Source organism: Trachinotus anak, unplaced genomic scaffold, assembly GCF_046630095.1.
Source record: "Trachinotus anak isolate AG129_WGS33_773 ecotype Australia unplaced genomic scaffold, CSIRO_AGI_Tana_v1 ptg000016l, whole genome shotgun sequence".
NCBI classification, from domain to species: domain Eukaryota; kingdom Metazoa; phylum Chordata; class Actinopteri; order Carangiformes; family Carangidae; genus Trachinotus; species Trachinotus anak.
The window spans coordinates 23,391,049-23,405,552 of NW_027273867.1; the positions used below are offsets into that span (position 1 = coordinate 23,391,049).

Consider the following 14,504-nt stretch of genomic DNA (forward strand, 5'->3'; position numbering starts at 1 on the left):
AATCCTACTCTGGTTATTGTTGAAGGAGTGGGACGGTTGAACTGGGTTTAATGTATCAGGGATCTGTGTCCTCATTACTGCCAGATCACATCGAGGCTTTTGCATATGCAGCTTCATAAATGTCCGACCGTATTAGCTGCTGCAGAAATGTCTCCGTCTCACGTGATGTCAGTTTTAATATCTCTGTTGAGAGCACCATTAAGAAAAGATTTCTCATTTCTATACATTTTTAAGACTTTAAAGACATCAAGACATTTCCTCCGACAGCCTCCATCTGCTTATACGTCTTTGGACTGACCGATGAAGTCAATAATCAATAAACAAAATGTATTAATTTGTCATAAATTCAATAAAAATGGGACAAAATAAAATGAACCCCCCCTGACTTTGCCCCCAAATTCCCCTGCGCTCACTGTTGTGATGTTTTGAAATCCACAATCACTCACCATGTAGACACTCGGGTCCTCCCATCATGCTTTGCTGCTGTTGAGGTGGTGGCGGCAGCTGCGGTTGGACAGTCTCCAGTCCCAGCAGCGAGGAAGAAGAGGACGAAGAGGACATGGAGGAGGAAGAGGAGGAGCAGGGTGGAGGAGAGGTGGGGGGGCACTGGGAGCTCTGGTTGGGCACCGCTGACTGGGAACTCTGGAGAGGACAAAAAAAAAAAAGTAAATACAACCCCTTCTTCAAAAGTCTGTGAACTGCATCATCAGTCTAAACAAGAACATGGAGAACAGAGATCTGCACAACATCCCCCCTGACTGAGCTGCTGTGGATTCACCCAAATTAAACTCAGGTGCTGGACACGGCCGCCTCTCCACCCACAAGAGGTTACACATCAAAACTTGTTAAATCAAATATCTGTCCCAGAAAACAGCCTCTTGTTGACATTTTGAGCAATGCCAGTTACAGACAATGGTTCTCTGTTTTTCAGTGATGGAAAACTGTTATTGGCCCTTAGTGCTCTGAGAAGACATCATGAATATTACAGCTGGATTTTATTTGACTGCCAGTGACATTAGGTTTTCAGTCACTGTGCCACAGGTTTGGTGACACATCGAACTTTCTTTTTGCCACGAGGGAAACATCGTAGCTGAAAGAAACTCTCAAAAATACAACAACAGGATTGATGTTAACTATTTTCCCATTCTACTGCTTGTAATTACAGCCTGTAGGATATCAACACAGCATCAAATAACACACTAGCAAGTAAGCTAACTAGCTTACAAGAAAGATAAGCTAGCCTGCTAACAAGCAGCTTGTGTATTTACATCAAGCATTTGCTGCTTCAAACTGTAGTTGAGCGACAAAGGCCATACCTTGTTAGAAAAAATAAATCTTGTTCTCACAGGTTGAGGTTAAGTTTGAAAACCTTTCAGGCTCCGTCGATCTTACCTGGGAGGGGATCTGGGCGCTGGTGGAGCTGGGCCCATTGCTATGCATCCCCATCCCGTTCTCGGTCAGGAACTCCTCCAGGTCCATGTACTGCAGCTGGAACAGACCTCCGTCACATGGCAAGGTCCTCTCCCACAGCAGCGGGCCCAGGAAGGCTGACTGGGAGTTGGGCCGCAGGGCGCCAGAGCCCGGGGCTCCCCCCACCCCACCAGGCCCTCCGGCGTTGACACCCAGTGAGTCTTCATCCGAGTCCAAGGGTTTGTCTTTGTCTGGAGGGAAGGAAGAAAAAAGTTTGTTACTTAGGCTGTAAACACAGATTTCGTCAGGATGTAAAAAGTCTGTGTTGTGTTTAGAGTTTGACAGAGGGTAATGACACTTGTTCCTCCCGCCTCTTTCTATGTTTGGTTGAAGGGCAGAAGGAAAGATATGAGTCAATGACAACTGACACCCAGTCTGTCGAGGTAAGATAAAGTGAAACTGTGCCGTTAGAAATGTGGAAATGAAATGAGTTTTAGCATCAGAGAGCGAATACATTTTACATTTTGTGCTGCAGAACAATCCAGCAGATTTCAAATGTGACTGTAAGTGCGCAGTGAAAGGCTGATAATCTCATCCACATCAGTTTACTGTCATTAAACCTTCCTCAAACTAATGCGGTGCACTGATTTATTGATGTTAGAATGAAACCCCCTCGTCAAACTAAAGCAGGCTTTTATTCAAACACTCTTTAGAAAAAGTGTCATAACATTTCAAAAACCATTTTTACTTAAAAACATATTTTATGATTAATTGACTCTGCACTAAAGCAAGTGAGCAATATTCATGTAAGCAGTTTTTTTTTATTCCCGCCACTTATGTTAAATGTTAAATGACTAACTATGAATGACATCACTAATTTGGTTCAGTCGTCAACACATTAAAATTTTGAGACAACTTGATTGAACTTGAAAATATTCCTGCACACCCTTTGTACCCAAATAAATAAAGATATGTCTGGTAGCCAGATGCTCCCAGGTTTGATCCCCTCAGGGCTGCACACACTGGTGGTGTATGAAACACAGAAAAACAACCGTGCCTTTTGTTTTCTATGTAAACCTACAAACAGACATTCTTTCTCCCAGCGCCAGTGTGTTAACACTCCAGAAATGCATTGCTTTTATCACATGTACTCCCAGGATCGGCACATCCAGGCTACCACACCTTACTGTCAGTTCAATGCATCCAGCGTGTGTTAAAGGGAGATTATAGCTGTGTCCCGATTCAGAGGCCACATCCTTCAGAGACTACATTTGAAGACCAACTGCATCACAAAGCACGTCTAGGCTTCTTTTCCTGGATTTACCCCAGGATTCATTGTGCACCAGTAATGAAACAATATGGCAGCAAACGACACCCACAGAGAGCCTGAGGATTACACTTTTAAATGTAAGCATTGGGTTTTGGCTCAGTTATGTGTTGAGCCAAGCTTTGTGTCGCAGCGGTAAGGGTGGGCACAGCTGGTGGCACAACGTGGAAATTGGGCCGAACCGTCTCATTTCGGTATCACAGCCATCTGCCGAAGGACGTGCTCCTTGAACTGGGACTCAGCCAATGCCACATTATTTTTGGGAAAGACATGACATTTTTTTTTCTTACAAATAAAAAGTTGAATCCACACTTGAAGTTTTGCTTCTTATGGTGCCAACGTAACAAACTTCAGATATCGTTGTGTAAACTGTTTTTACTGAATCAATCGTATTTCAATCGAACACTGGAAATAAAGACTGTGAAGCACCAACAGTTTAGTTTTTAACATGAATCGCAGCGAAGACTGTTTGACACACACTCGCTCCACGGTTTAACAAGTTCACTGTTACACTGGTTCCATCAGCTCTAGATCATTTTACTGTCGTGAAAAAACCATGACACTTGTACAAATGACAAAATTATTGTACAAATATGATCATTATCATGCACCTGCAGTGTACGCTATGACCACCATGACACTGAACTGCCTTCTGTGAGCCCTTGAGCAAGGCACAAAATGGACAATTGGTTCCACAAGCTCCGGCTCTTTTCTTGTACTTTCTTCTGTTCATTTGTTTAATTAATAAAACTAAGAAGCTTTGGATTTCGGGTGAAATCAGATGGACAGACCACCCTTCGATCACTGTGTTCCAGCTCCAGATCTGTGAGGAGTTTATCTGCTGACAAGAATGTCCTGATGAGATTCTGCTGGAACTCAAACACTAGGTCATGCTACAATTGTGTGAACACTATGTCAGATAATCATTTTAAAAGGCAAACAACCATCAATAAACAGCTGCACTGTTGCTGGCTGGACCTCGGCTTCTGTCTGGCACTTGTGTCCTTTGCTTTCTGTAAAGCACTTAGTTGCAGTCATTAAAAGGCATCTATAGATAAAGCTGACTTGACTGACCCTGCACTCTGACCCCTCCCCAGTGAGGGAGGGAGTCCAATGGAAAGATAGATACAGACTTCAGGCATCAATAAACCATCAGCAGAAAAAATACGAGGAAATCCTGCAAATAAAAGACGACTCCGATTTAATTGAAAAATTGTACGGAAAGAGCTTCAGTGATTGTTTTGTCCTTGGATCCTTTGGTAATATTATTCCAAAGGATTGTGCCTCCAAAAGTGCATATTGAATAAATGGCACACTGAATAATAAAACTCAATAAAATAGTAATAAAAGAGCATATTTAACCGGGCTGGAGTGACGGAGCCAGAGAGTAATGAGACAGAGGGAACAAGCTGCAGAGACTGAGGGAGAGCAATGGGAAAGGCCGGAAATTTTAATTTAAAGGGATTAAAGGACATAAAGACGAGAGATTACTGCACTAAAATAGCAGCACAGATAGTCGAGGCCGCCGTATTCACGTCTCTGTCATTGTCATCATCAACATCTTCCTCATCTGCCTGCCAGTTTTTCTGAATCTCCTGTGTATTCATTCCAAAACTCAGACGAAACACACGAGCTACAGCTGCTCGCCAGTCACTTCGATTTTGTCGTCAGTGGTTACAACAAGTGCAAAAACTTTTGCCTCAGTGTTTTAGTTCCACATGTTAAATAAAATAGAAACAACAGGCTAAATAAGAAAGCTGTGGTGCTGCTGGAAGAGCGATGCTAGCAGAGTGTAGCTGATGTTAGCATGTCTCAGGTGACTAAGCAAGAGGGCAAACACATGCTGAACCGTTCCCTTAGGACACAGTGTGTTAATGATGTGATGGAGGAGATGTAGTTGAGTTTAACACCTAAAGAACTACAAAGTGCTACGTTAGGCTACACAGTGATGTGCACAGTATATGAACACGACTGAGAGCCGGTTGCTCGGTAGCATCACAGCCTGGGAAACGTTTTAACCAAACAATTATTAACAGGAAGTACTGAAATCAGTGTCTGGAGGAATCCCAATATCAAAACACAGCGGCTACAAAGCTTCCTAATCGAAATCAATAACCACATCAGGCACATTCACTCAAGTATGGTTCTGAAGTGCTTGTGCTGAACTTGAGTACTTCATACTTTACCATTCAAAGGAAAATATGTTTTTTTTATTTTTACTCCAATACCTTTTTGATTACTTTAGCTACCGGTTGCTTTGCGGGTTCAGATTAATAATGCAAAATATAATAACTAAATAAATTATGATGTATTATCGTAGGTTAAAATAAGACTTCACTGATCCCCAGGGCTGAATTCACAAGCTACACAGCAGTTTATAAAATAATGAACATTAGCCGCACCGTAAAGTGATATAGACATTAATGCATCAATAATAATTATAGCCTAATCGAGTATCTGAAATTGGCCATTCAGTTTTTAATGCTACAGCGATGTGTAATTCATCATTTAATTGAATTCATCAGTGAATTCAAGAGCAAGAATTAAGTAGTTTTAAGGATATATATTCCTAATTTGTGTCTGCAAGTTTTTAATTAAAAAAAAAACAAAAAACTCCTGACCCCTGCCGGGAAACGGAGAACGGCGAGCGAAGTATAAAATTGACAGAAATGGAAAAATGAAAGAAGAAGAGAGAGGGGAAATGGATGGGAGGAAAAGGTGGAAGTGACACAGCTTAATCAAAGTGATGGTGACACTTTGAACTGAAGTGGACAAGTCATTAAACCCTGATGAACTGGGAACTGACCACAGTACAGAGGAGAGGAGATGCTACAGCGAGAAGACAGAAAAGAAAGACTGGAAAGAGGAGAGGAGAGGATCGATGCAAATTTGATGGAGATGTGAGAGGAAAGGAGAGGGAAAGCAAGAGAGAGAGAGAGAGAGAGACAGAGATGAATGCAAATAAAATGGGTTTGGAAAAAGAGAGAGAGAGATGAGAGTGTAGGGAAAAAGAAGGAAGACAAAGCCAGAGGAAATGTAAATGAGCAGAGGAGCCACAGGAGAGAGTGGAAGACGGACTGATCTGATGAGACAGGGAAGTGTGAGAGGAAAAACTCAGAGACGTGTGAAAGAGCGAGAGATGTGATAGGTGGGGGTGGGTGTTTGTGAAGGCGTCAAACAAAGCTAGCCAGGGAGGGAGCGAAACGTTGACTCTGCATTGTGGAAGAGGGAAACAGCAAAGGAGAGCCACAGGCGACGCAGCGACATCACACATAAACATCTTTTTTACACCCCTGAACGCATCACCCATCGTTAGGAGAGCACGGGCTCCATGAGCGCTGACAATAGCAGGGGCCTCTGAGCTGCTTTCTGACTACATGGAGAGCCTGTCAGCCGGGCTCACCATCATCTCCTCCTCCTCCTCCTCCTCCTCCTCCTCATGCAAAGCAAAAAAAAAAAAAAAAAATTCCAAAGAAAGAAACTGCAGTTACACCAAGAGGCCACCGGGGGCCGCCAACCAGCAGGAAGCGTTTGGACAGTGGGATTTCTTTGTTTTTCTCCCTCTGTGTGTGTGTGTGTGTGTGTGTGTGTGTGTGTGTGTGTGTGTGTGCATGTTAAGCTCCATCTATACTAATAAGGACTGGCTCGTGACAGCATGCTGTGCTTGTGAGGACATTTTTAGCTTCGTCCTCACAGTGAGAAAAAGGCTGATTTTAAGGATAAAACAGAAAAGTAAGACAAGACAAACCCTCAAGGGAATCAATGCAAGTCAATGCAATGTCCTCACAAGTCCACCAAAGCCTGTGTGTGTGTGTGTGAGTGTGTTTGACAGCAGCTGACTAGGAGTTATGACATCCCCACAGCAGAGAGAGGAAGGAGAGGCAGCCTGGTTAATATTTGTCATGGCAGCTGGTGGATGGGAAACAATTCAATCCCACTCAGTAACCTTTATTTAAACAGAACAACGACTCAGATTCAACACAAACGACTGCTTCTGCTGCTTCTGCTGCTTCTGCCTTGGCTGTATTTTTAATGGCATCCACTCCAGACTGTGTTGCTTTTTTTACTCCCTCTTTCCTCCTCCTCCTCCTCCTCCTCCTCCTCCTCCTTCTGATCATTTCATTTCACCACCAAATGCAGAAAGGAAACATTTAATATAAGAATCCAGCGAGCCAGAAGGAGGAAGGCTGAAGTGAAAACACTGTGTGTGTGTGTGTGTGTGTGTGTGTGTGTGTGTGTGTGTGTGTGTGTGTGCTGGATAAGCAGGGCCTCTGTCTTCTACAATCACACCTACCCACTCAGTCACATGCGCACACACACACCAATGAATAATCCCTGTAATATTCCAGGGATGTTTCTGCAAAGAGTCATATTGAGTAGAGGCTCTTTAATGCACATCTATTAGGATTTCTATCATATTAGTCCTGCAACTAACTGTTACTTCAATCATCCATTAATCTACTGATTGTTCGCTTGGTTAAAATGACAAAATAAAAGAATGCAAATGCACATTATAACTCCCCAGAGCTCTGTGTGATGTGTTCCTACTCCCTGTTTTATCCCAACCAGAGGTTCAGTACCTAATTATATTCAGTTAAATTTCATATTTATCAAAGAAAAGCTGCAAATTATTACATCTAAGAAGCTGGTAGCAGAACATTTCTGACTGTCTGACTTGAGAAACTACTGAAACAGATTGACCAGTCCCTGATTTTAGCTCTATTTCACATTATATTTCTGCAGGGGCTTCAAATGTGCATTCATAGTTGTACTTCTTGTATTTTATTGCATTTGATGTGGATTTTTACAATAAATTCATTATAAAAAAATCAAACAAACATCTGACACAGGTGTGCATGGTGCTTCCACCACAGTAAACTCTATTACAGTACATTTTGGTGCATATTACAAGTGCAGTTCTCTGTAGTCTGCAGTAACTTGTTGGTTGAGGTATTTCCACTAGTGTCCCTTTAAGAAGTTTCTTGCCCCCCCCCCCCCCCCCCCCCACATGCACACTCACACCAGCTCACACACATGCACACGTGCACACACTCACCTTTCATCTCGCAGCAGTCCTTGGTTCCTCTCTGGTCGCTCTTGATTGGCAGTTGGAGCAGCGACTTCAGGTTGGTCATGGAGGTCAGGTGTCCACCTTGAGGGCCACTTCCGGCCGGGTTGCTGGCCCCAAACTGGGGGCTGGTGGCCCCGGCAGGGAGATCCGGTGGTAGGAGCTGCGAGAGAGGCCTTGACATAACTTCCAGGGGAGGAAGAGGAGGGGGGAGATGAGGGGAGGCCCTGGGGGAGAGGAGGTGGAGCAGAGCAACCTGCAGACTTTAAGTTCAAGATCAAAATAATCCAATTAGCGCCGCTGGCTGACGCGCGCGCCGTCACAAGGTGCGCGGACAGGTGACGCTCAAAACCTCCACCTGAGTTCCCGCTTTTCCGCCCGGCCCATGAAGAAACGTGAGAAGAGAAACGGAATTAAAGACGGGGATTTATCTCCAAAATGGCACCGTGTCTTCCCTCATCCTCTGAGACCAGCCGAGCCTCCAGGAGCCGCCGGCTCTTCCACCAAACTCAGCCCCGCGCTAAAGACCGCGCACAGGACGGCGCTCCACTCCCGCAGGCGCAGCAGTCTGTGGGGCTGCAACAGCGGCTCACGGCCCGGTCCCACGGTCCCACGGTCCCACGGTCGCTCGGGGGGTGTTTTAGTCCGGAGAAGAATAAAACAAGTAGAAAATGCAAAAGAGAAATAAACGCGGATGAGTGTAGTCCCATGCACCGGGGGGAGAGAGAGGATTAGAGACAGTGGAGACGGAGTCGAGCGGCGCTGGGAGAATCTCCAAGGTGGAGAAAATGAGCCAAAACAAACAAGATGGAAGGAAATAAAGAGACCCCCCCAAAATAATAATATCCAGTAGTCTGAGAGTCAGATAGATGGGGCTGCTGGCTCCTGTTCCTCCCCCTCTCTCTCCCTCTCTCTCTCTCTCTCTCTCTCAGTCAGCTGGAACCAACACGGGCCGCTCGTGTGACGTCACCGCTCACGGGGGAAAGGCGCTTGGGGGCGTGGTTCGTTTGCATCCCGAGACCACGCCCCCCGGCAACGCCGCCTTCTTCTTCAAGCCACTGTGATGCCTTCGCGGCCCATGCGAAAGCTGGTAAATGTGAGCCTCCATGTTTATATCAGATTTCAGGGGTTTAAGGCGACAGGAATGAATGAATGGATGGATTTTAGATTAATTTAGTTCATTCATCTTATATTTTCTCATTAGCTTAAACCTGCAATAACTAATTTATTTCGGCCACTTTGGGTTTAACTTGATATGGCAAACTATTTAGACGCAGACTACTTATAGCAGATGAAATATCTTATAGCCTTTAAGGAGGTACAAAGAACTTTTAACACAAATAAATCACTAGAAAATGATGTTCAGCTTGGTTTAACTATAGACAACACAGAAGCTTTTCCTTGTGAAAAGCATCTTCAATTAAGTAAGTCTTGAATTTAAACCAAAATCTATGATATTGTTAAATGAAAAGAAATTTTCTTTCAGATTTACTTCTTGAAACTTCATATATGCAGTGTCAATATGTCTCGTTCTTGAAGCAATGCTAAATGGAGTTACTTGTAAAAACTGTAAAGTTGTATTTTGGTGACACTTTAGCTTACATCCCTCCATTTGGCATTAAGGAGCAAAGATGTAATAAATGGGTTATAGCACACTATACTATAAACAACTGTGTTAGGGTTAAATATATTTGTCAACAACTGTAACATGCAGGCGTATAAAAAGATGATGAATTGCAGTATATATAATAAATCACATTTGTGATGCGTCTTCATAAAAATAAAAATGTTCTTGTGGCTGCTTACGTCCACATTTTAGTGTGTTACAAACCATTTAGTGAATGTTTTTATAGCCGACTGCTTTACAACAGCGGGAGTTCAATGTTACCAGATCAGCTAAATCATCAAATACTTTGACTGAATGAATTTGTTGGTCAGCTTTGATTAATCAGCTTCATGAACTGATTTGGATTCTTGCTTTGAACGATGGCATCACATGTATGTCTGTTTCCTCCCATGGTACTTGAACGCAACACAAATTAGCATTTTAAAACACAACACCCCCCCTGTAATTTCAGCCAATAGCTGGTGACTGCTGGAACTGTTGCGTACCAAGCCCCCCCCCCCCCGGGCTGTGCTCCTGGCCCCGCCCCCCTCCTCTTCTCTCACGCTGTCATTTAAACCGAGGGGCCACAACAACAGCTCAGAGTCAGAGTGAAATAATGACCCCCCCTTAAAAAAACCACTGATACACATCCACTCCCACAACGTGACAGGATTTGCAGAATGAAAACAGGACTGTGTGTGTGTGTGTGTGTGTGTGTGTGTGTGTGTGTGTGTGTGTGTGTGTGTGTGTCCCGCCTCATGTGAACCTAACGTCAGCTGCAGAGATCAAAGGCTCAGCCGCCGCGCTGTGATTGGTCGGGAGCGGAGGATCAAACGTCAGGTTGTGTTTGCGGTCAAGTTTCCCACTCGTCACTTTTATACCGGTTAAAGCGCGTGGACCGGCGCGAACACGGAGGAAAAATCCACGACGGGACCGCGTCTCTCCCACGGCTCCCCGCGCACATGGCTCCGGCACGCGTCCGCTGTTGCCTACCGGCGACTCTGCCGCGCTGTGATTGGCTGAAACTAGGTCACTCGCTGCCGCTCTCCGCTTCCTATTGGTTAAAATTAGGTCACAGTCTCCGCCCACAGGTTTCCCCATGCCACTGCCGCGTGAGGGTCTGGCTGGGGGGGGGGGGGGGGGGGGGGCATTAAAAATCAATGGTGAAGGATGCATTAAAAACCTTACTAACATAACAACTAAAAATAGAAAATAGATTGAAAAAGAACATAGAATAAAAAGAAAGTGCATTAAAAAAAAATACTATAAAATTATAATTTAATTAAAATTTACAATTAAGATAAAAATAAATAGAAAGTACAAGATAAAAGTACAAAATAGTGCATCATAAGTAAAATATTATAAAGTTTATTTTGCTGAACTAATATTATTATTAATATTATTATTATTTGACAATTTAATGTTTTTCTTTATTATGTTAAGGTGTCAAACTATTTTCATACCTGATGATGTAGGAACGGTGAAAAGTAACTCTAATATTGTACTTACATGCAGTTCTGAGGTATTAATATTTTACCTGGGTACTTCCTCTCCACTACATTATTACAAATATTGTACTTTTTACTCCACTACATTTAGCTTATTAGTTATTTTCCAAATTAAACTAAAAGAGGACAAACTCATAAAATATGATAAAGTAAAAGTACTGAACTGTACAGAAGTGTGAACTAAAACTAGCTCCACTTCAAGCAGCTTCAACAGTAAAATGCTTATCTATACCAACTTAGTTATTAATGCATTAATAATTACGATAATCTTAACATCACATAATCTTTATAAACTGATAGATAATTGAATATATCAGTCACAGGCGCCATGTTTCTGCAGAATGAGTAGTTTTACTTCTTATACTTGAAGTACATTTAGCTGATAATAGGCTACTTTTACCTGAACAGGATTTTAAACGCAGGACTTTGTAATGTAATCAGAATGGAGGATTGTTAGCATTCATGCATAGGTACATGTTTGTTAATGCGCACTGTCCCTGATAAGCATCTCAGACTTGCCAGTGTTCTCAAATTAAATTCTAATTTTCCTTGCACATATATGTATTTAATCATCATGTTTGCTGTGGCTTTTATGCCGTTTCATTAATCATGTGCTGTCATGTTTTTTTGAGCAGAAGCTAACTTCAGGACTTCAACAATAGCCTCGTAATAATAACAGCTCATAAAGGAACTAAAGGAGTAAGTCAAACATAAACAACATCATGTGTTTCCTGTTGATACTAATTTGACTGACTCATGAATCAGCTGCAGCAGCTGCACTGTGGAAGCAGCAGTTCCTAGAAGGACCTGGAGAAGCCTGCAGGTCCTATCTCGTGACATAGTGCTGTCAAATATACATGATAGGAATGTGTTGGTAGTAAGAGGCCAAAATAATCTGTCACTCACCCACACACGTGTAGGAGTGTGTGTACTCTGGCATGCATCAGGGAAAGTGTGGAACAACAGCTTGACTCCACTAATGTGTGATTCGAGTTTCATGAGCTGTTTCGAATTGAAATTATTTTCCCTGTAGCTCCAGTCCAGCCCTCATTTACTGTCTACTGTACTGTAATGGCACCATCTAGTGGCCATTTGTTGGTAATGCACCAAAACGTTACAGCTGTCCACCTCTCCCTCGGCCCATGCCTGCCAGGCTCCGCGGCCGCCTGCTCAGGACAGCTCACCTGACCACAGGCCTCATTACCTCCGGCCACTGATGTACCTGGAGCTCTCTGAGTCTGCTCCTGTGTGCGTGGGCTACATGCGTCAGGGAGAAAAACCACTTCAACACCCCTTCAGTAGAGAGGGAAGGACAAAAATATACACAGTTAATTATCTGAAACAAGCTTTGAGGGGATGGAAGTTGGAGTTTAGTTACAGTCTTTATGGTATTTTATAGAAAGACAGACTCCTAGAACTAGGGCTTTGTGGAGGGTTGATGGCAATAGACAAGTAGCTGTGTGTTATCTAAATGAAAATATTTATTGCTAGAATATCTGCCCATAGATCCTTAACTACATCACACTAAAGCAAAATTTAACTGTAACTAATACTGATCAGAAGTTACCAAACTGCCATCACCATTATACCAGTTTACATGCAGATACATGAAATTCAGCTTCAACAGTTCTCGACTCTACACGAAGAGATGCTTTATTAGTAAAAGCTCTGATGACTGAATATTACATTTTTCATTTTAGAATCTACAGTATTTCCAAATTTTAAACTGTGAAGAAAATGTTTTTCTTTAAAGAAGTTGAAAGTAAATGAACATAATAGAATACTGAAACTTAAAATTTTTTTTTTTTTTTTTTTTTATATACTCCCACTGATCATTTTTATTTGCATCAGTGTATATCTACAGTAAATGGACAATTTCATCTTCACAACGTTAGTTCCAGGAAAACTCAGGGAGCTCTTGTGAATATCTGTGACCTTGTCTCTGGAACAACACTGAGGTTATGTGCCTTCTTTTCAAAGCACCATAAATTAAATTCCACTGGCCATCACTGTGTTGGGTTGGAGGCTGAAACTTCATCGGTGGATATCACAAAATGTGGGCTTTTTTTTTTTTAGATTATGGGAGGAGGATGTTGAATTTTTGGTTTAATTCAAATGGAGGACAAAGGGGAGAACTTTTTAAAACTCATCTCTGGTCATGTAGATTTTAGCTTCTGGAGCTCAGTCACCATGTGATTCTCTACGTGAAGTTAGCCGACACAGATTCCTTCTATGTTTAATTTATTTTTTAGTAATTCAGGGAAATTTCAGAGACAGGCGTGACCTTGTTTTCTACTCCACGTGCCCCTTTCAGGCATCGGGCAGTGATGCAATGATGATGAACTCACCCACGAAATCACGTTCTTAAAAATTTCTCAACTTGACTTCTTTTCAAATCACAACCAAAGATAAACCTTTGTGGGGAAATTTCAAATTTTAACATAACAGTGGACATAACATTTCAGATTTTTTTTTTTTTTTTTTATTTGATTTGAGGGTTTTCAACAACTCACTTTAGGCAAAGAAAAGGATAGTAATTTAGTAATATTACATGTTTTAGTTTTACAGAAAAAAAGAAAAACACGTCTGGACAGGACCTAAGTAATGAACTATGTGTACACGCTTTTGTTACAAAAAATTGGGCATAATTGTGGCAATGAGGGAGTAGGTAAAAGGGGTGAAGGGAGGGGGGGAAAAAAAATATCACATCGATACATATACTCATCCCGCTGTTTTACAAAGGTAGCCCCCAACTCGTTCCCTCCCACCCATACAATACCAACAATGATAAAAGAAATGATACTTGGAGTAAAAAACAGCAAATAATCAATATATAATAAAATATAATACGAATTGTACAGTACACTCCGGTTATTTGTGTTGTCCTTTTTAAATCCTGAACACATTAACAGTTTGAGTCGGGATTTCTCTCCATCCACGCCTCTTTAAAAATGACTAAAGTAGTGTACATTAAAAACAAGATCACCAACACTTTACTGTTTCGTCTTAGCTCCTTTTTTTCCTGTTCAGTCACTTCAGCACATCAACTACTACTGCCGCCTTTTGTGCCAGACGAGACTATTCACTGTTGTAAAAGTCATTGTCATGAGGCTCTTAGTCGGGTCAGGATTTCTTTTTTCTTAAAAAGATAATTTTATCTTGAGGGCAGTTGTCATCTCAATATAAAAAAGAGAATCTCCACTGGGGTAACAAATAAACACATACAGAGCAAGAGACGAGGACTATACTGTTTAACTGTGAATAATGTGGAAACAATTTGTAAAAATAAACTGGTACTAAAAAGGTACCTCACTTCTACAATAGGCATCCAATTCATATTGATGCATCAACACTGCTAATGGGAAAATTACAAAAAAAAAAAAAACATGATGCAAAGGAAAGTGGATGAATGCCTTTTTCAAATAGATGCTACTAAAATTGTCTCATGGTCTGGAGTTCCTTCACCTCTGCGGAAAAGGAGACAGTTACTCAGAGTGGTTCTGATTCTGGGTCTTTTGAAGTCCACGCTAATTTATCGACCACCTCTGCTGTAGTAAGTTAGGATTGTGTACAGATTCATCTGGG

General features: G+C 42.1%; 1 protein-coding gene across 1 annotated transcript in view; it reads right to left on the minus strand.

Moving 5' to 3' along the window:
• The window catches only part of dbpa (D site albumin promoter binding protein a), a 36,299-nt gene extending 26,406 nt beyond the window's left edge, over positions 1–9,893 (minus strand). The window contains exons 1-3 of the mRNA XM_071500376.1: positions 7,794–9,893; positions 1,393–1,661; positions 447–642 (exon numbers count right to left, since the gene is read on the minus strand). Of these exons, the coding sequence (XP_071356477.1) occupies positions 447–642; positions 1,393–1,661; positions 7,794–7,989 (661 nt within the window). The 5' untranslated portion in view covers positions 7,990–9,893. The remainder of the gene's footprint in view (positions 1–446; positions 643–1,392; positions 1,662–7,793) is intronic.
• Between the last annotated feature and the right edge of the window lie 4,611 nt (positions 9,894–14,504).